The sequence below is a fragment of the Symsagittifera roscoffensis genome, chromosome 6, assembly GCF_963678635.1.
Source record: "Symsagittifera roscoffensis chromosome 6, txSymRosc1.1, whole genome shotgun sequence".
NCBI lineage: Eukaryota > Metazoa > Xenacoelomorpha > Acoela > Convolutidae > Symsagittifera > Symsagittifera roscoffensis.
The window spans coordinates 36,216,529-36,227,485 of NC_087067.1; the positions used below are offsets into that span (position 1 = coordinate 36,216,529).

General features: G+C 36.7%; 1 protein-coding gene across 7 annotated transcripts in view; it reads right to left on the reverse strand.

Annotated features, from left to right (window-relative positions):
- Positions 1-10,957, reverse strand: part of LOC134848555 (muscleblind-like protein 3) — a 68,468-nt gene that overhangs the window by 7,459 nt on the left and 50,052 nt on the right. For all 7 annotated transcript variants that reach the window (XM_063866066.1, XM_063866067.1, XM_063866061.1 and 4 more), the window contains exon 7: positions 112-258. In XM_063866066.1, the coding sequence (XP_063722136.1) occupies positions 112-258 (147 nt within the window). The remainder of the gene's footprint in view (positions 1-111; positions 259-10,957) is intronic.

Consider the following 10,957-nt stretch of genomic DNA (forward strand, 5'->3'; position numbering starts at 1 on the left):
TAGAAGCTGCGTTTCAATTCCAAAGACCAAAGGAAACACTGAGGCAACAAATTACATCATATGTTATAAAATGTTACATAACAGTTATATAATATAATGCATGGCATTTACCTGGATGTTGAGGGGGGACTGGAAGGTGAAGAGGGGACTGTGTCCGCTGTTCTGGGGGGCTGCCAGTTGGTTGATCTGCTGATGCTGAAGGAGTCCACCACCTCCTCCTCCGGCAACACCAGCGTTGGTCCCGTTCTGAAATCTCTCCTGAAAACAATCATATTGCTTGCATCAACGAGTCTAAGTAAATTTAACGAGAAAAGGAAAAAGTTACCGTCACGCAATTTTTCTCGACGAAAAACTAATTATGCTATGGATGGAAGGACCGAACTTGCTTCTGGAAACCTAGATGTTAATTGAAATATTGAATACCTTTCCTTTGCGTTTAATAACCAAACTACTTATTAATTGAACCCTACTTAACTATCAAGTAAGCCAAAAAAATTCCATTTTTTGTTGTAATTTCGATGACAAAAAACTCAATTTGAACCAAATTCTTAAATTTCGGCACAAGAATCTGACTACAAATCTCAGTCTCAAAATTACGATATGCGTCTCATTTTGATCCATATAACGCTTAATATAATTTCTTCCGACCAATTCCATGTAAGTGCTGCAGAGCAAATTACACAGACAATTTAGGATTTTCACAGTCTGAGATCAGGGTTATTATAGCCCTAAAATTGATCCAGCTTTGCATGAATTGTGACAAAGCGACTGTGTTCAACTAAAAACATGCCAGCAACATAGAAGAAGCAATCAACCTTCAGAAGCGCCGAACTGAACATTCGACCTAAGTAAGTTCAGTCTCTTTACTACACAGGCGGGCTCTTTGGAGGCGTCTTCAAAGAGACACTCTCCTGAAATGGGCTAAACAAACTGTGACGTTGTTTACAATATTTTTTATAGTTGCTGGCCGGAAGAAAACCCAAACCACTACCGTTCTCACCTAATCGTTAACTAAGAACCTATGGCAGAAATAGAAATAACAAGCCTCATAAATCTATTTGAAGGGTACTCGATCTTAGATTCTTCTAAGAAATATAGAAGGTAAATAAAAGAAGATAAATTTGGAATATCAAAAATTGCAATTGGAAATATTTTCAAAAGATATTTGAAATGTCATATTTAATACAATCATGTGTCATGGAAATACTTAATTGCAGAGCAAACCAAATTATCTTTTACACACAATTATATCAAAATAAATTGACCAATCTTGTGATTTATCAATCAAAATTGTTTCAAAATAAATCAAACTTGTGCGATATTGAATTTTCGGTCCAAATAATTATCTGCTAGTTGACTGCTTCAGAAAATCAGAAAAATGAATACAGAAAAAATGGCGTGTAATCTTCAAACCATTAACAATGGCCTCTTTACCCATTTCACGGCCCAGACACTTGGATGAGATTATCATCTTAGTGTCAGAAAGTTAAAAGACCCGCTAGGCTAAAAAGCATATGAAAAGCGTGCCAAAACTTTTAGTTTATGGACATCACAAGTATGTTTCAATTAAATGGTTTCATTGCTTTATGCCAATCTTCAAAAACAACACTTTAAATTTATTCATAAAAAACTAAGCCGGCTATTATATAAAGTAATTTGCGATACGATGTTTCATTAACTGTTTATTCGATAAAACTGAGCATTAGACTAAACAAAATAGATCGAAAACTTGGTAGTAAATCTGGATGTAACAATTTTTCGAAATCATGGCGCTTTAAAAAAGCTTGAGCCAGAAAATGATTTTAAAAGGGATTAGAAACAGCAACACTCATGGTGAAACCCTGAAAGCTCTCAATGACCTTTTATTTTTCGTGAAATAGTTTATGAAAAAAAAAACGAATTGAAAAGTAATTTTTTCCTCTTAAAAAACGTCTAGATTCGAGACGGGATTTAACTCTTTGTAATCGTAAGTAACTGAACAGTCTAGTAACTAATTAGTTCAGCCAATCAAAAAATTGATCGATAAATAATTAATTAGCTAAGGATGCAGCTTGGATTATTTTTAAACGCGGATTCAATCACTGCGTATGAACAAGACAAGCAATCTGAAAAGAAAGCGAAAATAGATTAGCCAGACCCTGCACAGTTTAGTAAATTTTCATTACCGAGTAATTCACTGAAATACAACTGTTGCAGATTAGTTTAAACTTCATTCAATACAAAAAAGTTAGCTTTTTATTTATTGGTGAGCAATGAAAAAACCAATCCGAGCTTACGTATTCCGTTGTTATCTCCGAACCTCGGAGCAACAAAAATACTTCTGAAATTTCGTTTCAGTTAGAAAGAGTGCGGGTTATTGTTCCGACTTTCGAAACGAAAGTAACGGAATATTTGTGCTCGGGGTGGGTTTTTTTTTCTTCAGACAAATTTCGACTTTTTAACTAGCCATTTTTGACGGAATTTTTTTTATCATTCAAAAGGTATTGTTTTCCTGAGCTAATATTTGAAAAGCTATTTCACCTGTGATCATTTTTCGTAAAGTTATGAGGGTTTAAAGATTGCCATTTTGACCAATTTGGGACAATTAACGCATATATTTCGCGCTATTAACGCGTAAGAGGAGAGTTAATCCGTCTTAGAAGTTGTTCCAAATTGGTTGAAAGAAGCTTATTTGCCATAATTGATTTGTTACAAGGAGCGAAATCTATTCTTTTGTACTTTACATGGCGTGTGGGGTGATGATTTTTATTTAAAAAAAATTCAAATTTTTGAAAATTTTTTTTTCATTTTGTTTTATTTCATTAAATTTTTAATTATATTACTGCTCCATAAACCTTAAAAAGCAGTCGGAACATTCAGGGCTTCGCCCTGATACGAGGAGTCTTGTTATTTTTTGTTCCGACTACTACAAGAAAACCTTTTTGAAAAAAAAGGCTCGAATTTAAATCAGTTTTTATTTCAAATTCAGAAACAACCAAAATTACGCAGTTGCTGGAAAAATAGCAAAAATTATCAAATCATTTGACACAAAAACAATTCTTTCAATACATTTTCCAAATCAAAAGCAAATGTAAACTTTTCAATACACGCAGTTTTGTTAAAATTAATCAAAAAAAATTTTTGCCTATTTTGAAAAACGTTTCGGTATGCTTGTAATGATTTCGGTCGATAATTATGTTACAACTGTCGTATCTCAATTTATTGATGTGTGGTCCCTGAAGATTTCTTTGAGTATTACTTAGTTTGTTATTTAGTCACTTTCCAAATGACGAGGAAAATTCTATGCCCGAGAGATATATCGGATGTCGTTCAGTTCGCAGGGCGGTATTCCTCTTGAAAGCTCAAAGAGCAGAGAAAGAAGTCTAGGCAGAGCTTTAAATTTCGAGTCAAGCTGGTCACTCTCGCGGATATCTCTCGAGTGATTTTACAAAGTTTATAAACCAAGAGTATATGTTATTATTTACACTCATCTAATTTATTTAACAAAGTTATTAGCAAGGTTGGCCACTCTGTTTTTCATCGCCAAGCCTTTTTCGGAGTTTATTAATTGAGTTCAAATGTTCACTTCCTGTTTCTTCGTAATGATGTTTGCTTGTCCCCTCGTTCACATCTTCTTGTTGTCTCACAGAAAATATAGTTCGTGGTCGTAAATACCAAATAGGGCCTTGAAGTAATTTGGTTGGGTCAAATAATGATTCACACCCATAACTGGATTTTAGGGATGTGACACTACCATCCTTGAAAAAATTGCTATGGGTTCTGAAATTTTGTGCGCTCTGCTTTTTGTAGAAAATACATGGGTACACTTTTGATGATGTTCTCTTGTTCCACACACAGTCCGTTGGTCAGATAAGATAGGTTTACAAATATACGGCACATGGATAAATACATTTTATAAAGAATGTGTTAAAAGTTGTGGTAATAAATTTCTTTAAAGTGATGCAATTCTGTAAAGTGGTACTTTTAAGGTTACTGAAAGGTGTTTTACTTAAGGTGTAATATACGTCCTAGTGTTCTTTCAGTGGTACTATGTTTGCATTCATTGAATGAAGTCCTGGTTGTGACTTAGAAACATCTCTGTTGATGTATGATGTTTGCGAGGTGAAAGCGTGAGCTCTCACGTTATTGAGTTCCATTGTCATCTCTAACTTTATTCTGTTCGCGTGATCAATCACGTCATTCAGTGCTTCTTGAAATGGAGCTGTGGGTTCACTGGAGTCGGCATTTGATTCTTGTGTTAGTGGAGGTGTCAAGAGTAGCGTGGGGTCACTTCTCTCCTTTTTACATTTGTGGTAGATCCACATGAAAAGTGCACGGAGAACCATCGAGCCTATGAAGGAAATTATACTCATTATAAATGAATTTTTCAATGTCAGTCGATCATCAAATACTCTTGCTAACGAAGTTCATAGTTTTCTCATGTTCAGCGCTAGCGGCTCTGCTATTTTTTTCATCTGTTCTCGATTTCGAGTAGCTTCTTCTTTACTTCCATGAATAATTCGATTCCCGCTTCCGTTTTTGAGTCGTAACATGGCATGTCCTCCAATTCTGGCAATTCGCTTAGCAAGTTTGAGATCGGGTCCGGCAATTGGACGTTGATCTTGGTTGCTAGGAGCTGTTCGCATGTTGCTAAATCAGATCGAATTTTTATATTAAGCCCTATTAACTGTTTTCCACATTCCAGTGTTACAATGTATGGCATCCCGGGAATTTCTCTATTCCGCTGGCGGTTGTTGATTCTATACCAGACTCGAAGAGGGTGTATGCAGATGTTGCTGATGTGATCAACCATACCCCAAATCCTAGATTTTCAGCCTTTTCAGTGGATGGTAACTGGATCTGTTCGGTGTCGCATACTTTCAGTTTGTCCAGATTCCCTTTGAAGAAAAGAGTTGACAGGCATGATCCGTGTCCTGTCTCAGTAGGGATCATTTCGTGGCAAATCTGATATCGTGAAGATCCAAGGCAGTGTTTCAGGTTGTACTCTGTTAACACTGCAGTTTCTATATTGTCCTCCGATATTGCCGAGTAGGGAGCTTCCGTTTTCCACATAATGGCTTTATCCTTCTCATACTGTGGCATCGGGACTGGAATTGCGTGGAAGACCGTAAATGAAGATTGCCGTGATGCTAGTGGAATGGCAATCTTTATTAGCAAGCCTTCTTTGATAGTGACCACGTCGGTAAGATGCTGGGCTTCATATTAGGATAGAATTTCGTCCATCGGAATGGCTAGTGAAAGTTGATCACGGGCATGGCTTTGCATTTTGGAAACGTCTTCTAGAATTTTAATCAATGAGTCTCGTGGGACTAGCGACATTGGCAGAAATTTACTCAGCAAAGACGGAATCGAGTTAAGCATGTTGATGCGATAGGAGTAGAGAGCTGATCGGTACGATTTCACATTTGCAAAAGTAATCGCAAGCAGCGAGGAGACCGTATCATAATTGAAGTTAATCTACTGTCTTGTGAATAAAAGTTGATCAAAGTCCCGTAGAATGTGAAGGTTTTGCTTAAAAACTTCAAAGTGCTCTCGAATAACTTCCCAGTTTCGATTTTGGGTTTGTATCATTTCGTCTTGTGCCTGTTTTGTCGAACTTAACTCACTCGGTACCACGAAGAATTTTTTATCTAGATTTTCTGCAAACGTATAGACATTTTCAGCTATTTGGCTGGCGAAGTCAGAGAGTCTGACAATGTTTTCAGCATTTTCTTTAGACTTATCATTGCAGGATCAAAAAATTCCTCGTAGTCCACAATCTGCTGTTTTTCCTAGTAGAATTCCACCTTCAAAAAGTCCAACTGATGCTAGGGCTGCAATCGCTAAGGCGGGTGCTCGTTTTTGCCTCAGATTGGATGTTTGTTGTTGTTCATGAAGAAATGAGGCTGTATATTTGCGCAGGGACGTAACTTTCTGTTTTGCTAAAGAAACCTCGTTTTTCACTTGGTGAAGTAGCCAGTCGACATCAAAGGTTGAATAGTTTTTAGTGAAATTGGACGAAAAGTCCAAATGCCAAAATAAGCTGGGTTGCCTCCACATTTCAGCTAGTTTTTTTTCAAGAAGTCGTCAAGTTCATCTCGGATATTTAGTTCAAATTTTGGGAAAGGGACTAGAAATTCAATTGGAAAGAATTTTTCTGCTAATAGAATTTTCGATTCGTAAATGATGATTATCCCGTTTTCTAGAACTGTCTCCGATTGTTCTCCTGAGTAGTTTTCAGAATTCCAGTGAGCTGAGAATGTACCGAGTGCAAGGACTGCTAGACCAACTGTTGTGAGCGTGAAGAGAGTGTGATTGGAGATGCGCATCTTGAATTGATTTCCTTCAAGTGTTTTGAGCTCGGGAGATGGAAGATTTCTTCAACTAGACCAGCCAGTCAGTTCGTAGTTTGTCAGCTTTTGAAATTCGTGGCCGTCTGCTTCTTGATTTTTTTTCACTGTCTTCTGAGTTGCCTGTTCTTTCTATTACCAAGTCGTGTCTCAATTTATTGATGTGAGGTCTCTGAAGGTTTCTCTGAGTATTACTGAGTTTGTTATTTTGTCACTTTCCAAATGACGAGGAAAGTTCTATGCCCGAGAGATATATCGGATGTCGTTCAGTTCGCAGGGCGGTATTCCTCTTGAAAGCTCAAAAGACAGAGAAAGAAGTTAAGGCAGAGCTTTAAATTTCGAGTCAAGCTGGTCACTCTCGCGGATATCTCTCGAGTGATTTTACAAAGTTTATAAACCAAGAGTATATGTTATTATTTACACTCAACTAATTTATTTAACAAAGTTATTAGCAAGGTTGGCCACTCTGTTTTTCATCGCCAAGCCTTTTTCGGAGTTTATTAATTGAGTTCAAATGTTCACTTCCTGTTTCTTCGTAATGATGTTTGGTTGTCCCCTCGTTCACATCTTCTTGTTGTCTCACAGAAGTTTTCCACATAATGGCTTTATCCTTCTCATACTGTGGCATCGGGACTGGAATTGCGTGGAAGACCGTAAATGAAGTTTGCCGTGATGCTAGTGGAATGGCAATCTTCATTAGCAAGCCTTCTTTGATAGTGACCACGTCGGTAAGATGCTGGGCTTCATAGTAGGATAGAATTTCGTCCATCGGAATGGCTAGTGAAAGTTGATCACGGGCATGGCTTTGCATTTTTGAAACGTCTTCTAGAATTTTAATCAATGAGTCTCGTGGGACTAGCGACATTGGCAGAAATTTATTCAGCAAAGACGGAATCGAGTTAAGCATGTTGATGCGATAGGAGTAGAGAGCTGATCGGTACGATTTCACATTTGCAAAAGTAATCGCAAGCAGCGAGGAGACCGTATCATAATTGAAGTTAATCTACTGTCTTGTGAACAAAAGTTGATCAAAGTCCCGTAGAATGTGAAAGTTTTGCTTAAAAACTTCAAAGTGCTCGCGAATAACTTCCCAGTTTCGATTTTGGATTTGTATCACTTCGTCTTGTGCCTGTTTTGTCGAACTTAACTCACTCGTTACCACGAAAAATTTTTCATCTAGATTTTCTGCAAACGTATAGACATTTTCAGCTATTTGGCTGGCGAAGTCAGAGAGTCTGACAATGTTTTCAGCATTTTCTTTAGACTTATCATTGCAGGATCAAAAAATTCCTCGTAGTCCACAATCTGCTGTTTTTCCTAGTAGAATTCCACCTCCAAAAAGTCCAACTGATGCTAGGGCTGCAATCGCTAAGGCGGGTGCTCGTTTTTGCCTCAGATTGGATGTTTGTTGTTGTTAATGGAGAAATGAGGCTGTATATTTGCGCAGGGACGTAACTTTCTGTTTTGCTAAAGAAACCTCGTTTTTCACTTGGTGAAGTAGCCAGTCGACATCAAAGGTTGAATAGTTTTTAGTGAAATTGGACGAAAAGTCCAAATGCCAAAATAAGCTGGGTTGCCTCCACATTTCAGCTAGTTTTTTTCCAGAAGTCGTCAAGTTCATCTCGGATATTTAGTTCAAATTTTGGGAAAGGGACTAGAAATTCAATTGGAATGAATTTTTCTGCTAATAGAATTTTCGATTCGTAAATGATGATTATCCCGTTTTCTAGAACTGTCTCCGATTGTTCTCCTGAGTAGTTTTCAGAATTCCAGTGAGCTGAGAATGTACCGAGTGCAAGGAGTGCTAGACCAACTGTTGTGAGCGTGAAGAGAGTGTAATTGGAGATGCGCATCTTGAATTGATTTCCTTCAAGTGTTTTGAGCTCGGGAGATGGAAGACTTCTTCAACTAGACCAGTTCGTAGTTTGTCAGCTTTTGAAATTAGTGGCCGTCTGCTTCTTGTTTTTTTTTCCACTGTCTTCTGAGTTGCCTGTTCTTTCTATTACCAAGTCGTGTCTCAATTTATTGATGTGAGGTCTCTGAAGGTTTCTCTGAGTATTACTGAGTTTGTTATTTTGTCACTTTCCAAATGACGAGGAAAATTCTATGCCCGAGAGATATATCGGATGTTGTTCAGTTCGCAGGGCGGTATTCCTCTTGAAAGCTCAAAAGACAGAGAAAGAAGTTAAGGCAGAGCTTTAAATTTCGAGTCAAGCTGGTCACTCGCGGATATCTCTCGAGTGATTTTACAAAGTTTATAAACCAAGAGTATATGTTATTATTTACACTCATCTAATTTATTTAACAAAGTTATTAGCAAGGTTGGCCACTCTGTTTTTCATCGCCAAGCCTTTTTCGGAGTTTATTAATTGAGTTCAAATGTTCACTTCCTGTTTCTTCGTAATGATGTTTGCTTGTCCCCTCGTTCACATCTTCTTGTTGTCTCACAGAAAATATAGTTCGTGATCGTAAATACCAAATAGGGCCTTGAAGTAATTTGGTTGGGTCATTTAATGAATCACACCCATAAATGGAATTTAGGGATGTGACAACAACCCTCTACCTCTTTATCGCGCTTTTGATGTTCACATCACAATCGTGGGCGGAAAGAAAAATTGAGGAAAATAACAAAGACGGTTTTCGACGGTTTTTTTTTCTGTTAACAAATTCAAATTTTTAATGGACAACTTTGGACAAATTTTCATAACAACCAAAAAAATAACGAGGCCTTGAGCTCAAATTTAAAAACTATTTCACCAGCTATCAAGTTCGGGGGTTTGCAAAATTCCAATTTGGGATAATTATATATTTCGTGCTATTAATGCCTAAGTGCCGATTTGATCTGGCTCAGAAACCATTCCAAAATGAGTTGAGGCAAGCTACTTGGTCTTATCAATACGTACCTAGACGCTAAAAACAATACTTTGTACTTTTCATAGCGTGCACGGAAAAAATTGTTAACACAGAGATAACACACAATTATAGCATTAAAAGCTAGAGGACAGAAAAGGAAGCGGAAGCCAATCAGTCGACAAAAGCATTTTAAAAAATGCCAAAAAAATGCATCTACAAAATTTTTTTAGGTGTGCCTCAAAAATATTGAATTTGCAAAAAACATGTCGAAAAACAGAATTGCCAGCGTTGAATGAGCATTCAGAATAATCAATATTTTGAGTGGCAGCTAAGCGACAACACACAACACATGGGTAGACGACAGTTGAACGAAAAACAATGGTAGCTAAGAAAAAAGGAAACACGAAAGGATAAAAATCTAAACAACGCAATATTAGGTGAGAAAGCCAATATAAAATAAAAGAAACCACTTAAGTTGAATATTTGTTTTATGTGAACACAAAGCAAAAGGGAAATTGTACAAAATCAGGGCAGGTAAATTCACTAACTACATAAATAAATCAAAATGACTTTCAAATAAAGTAAAAATTGTTTAAATCACAAAAAAACGCAATATGGCAACCAAGCCGTCAAGAATAAGAGGAGTCGCAATAGGCCGACAAAGTTTGTTCCAAGAAATTTGCAAAAAGAAAGGTTCTGGCCGGATTCGAGCTCAGGACCTAGGTTGATCAAGGCACAGACGTTACAGCTAGCTAGTCCAAGTGTGGGGAATAAGGCTTGGATCATGAACTTAAAAAACAGCAATTCCGAAATAACTCAATGATTCTGACAAATTAATTCAATGATTCTGATTGCAAGCGTAAAATTTTTTTTTTTTTAAATTCTTAACGTACCAATTATTTAAATTAAAACCAATTCGTAGACTAGAGACCATTCAGGGTTTAGCCTTGATACGAGCAGTCTTGCTTTGTAGTTATTGCTTAAATTTTGAGCTATTACTCTCGAATACGCACAATAAATTTTCTTTTATTAAAAATTTGAAGGATATGCTTACAGGAGGTTTCAGCGTCAAAATACAGTTTTATCAAGCAAATACAATTTTAACTGGCATTTTCGGCCACTGTCTCAAACCAATGTTGATTGAACAAAACGAGGACTGCCAACACATGGGCAATTTCTCTGAAAGTAGCCAATTAGATTAGAAACAAATTCATAATTTTTCTTCAGAGTGACAGCGATATAAATCTACAGTTTAGGTCACTGCAGCTGTGTTAGACAGAAAACATGAAAATAAACTTTCGATAATCACTAGACAATTAATAATATTTATAACAAAGCATATAAGAGCAGGAATTCACTAACAGTATTAAAGTATAAGCGCTAAGAGGTCATGGATAATAATGCAAGGCTTAACAAAGTTCAATTTGTTTGATATACTATTTTGAAGCCCTTCCACTGGTTATAAAGATAACAATGAAAAATTCCGAAGACATTTTCACCATGTTCAGGGAAAATTGCTTACATAATTTTGCTTTAGAACATTAAATAGAACCTTATGCGGAGTAGAGATAAAATTATAATAACTTAAGTATTTTTCAAACTTTTTTAAACCTATATTTTATTACTTCATCACAAGCCTCCCTCTTTTGGGGAATCCAAAAACTGGGAAAAAGTCAAAAATTTAGTTGAACTTTCAGTTTAAGTTCAATATCAACTAAGGTCGGAACATCGTGTCTGTGATACCGACTAGTCTGGTTTTATTAAATGCTCAGTGT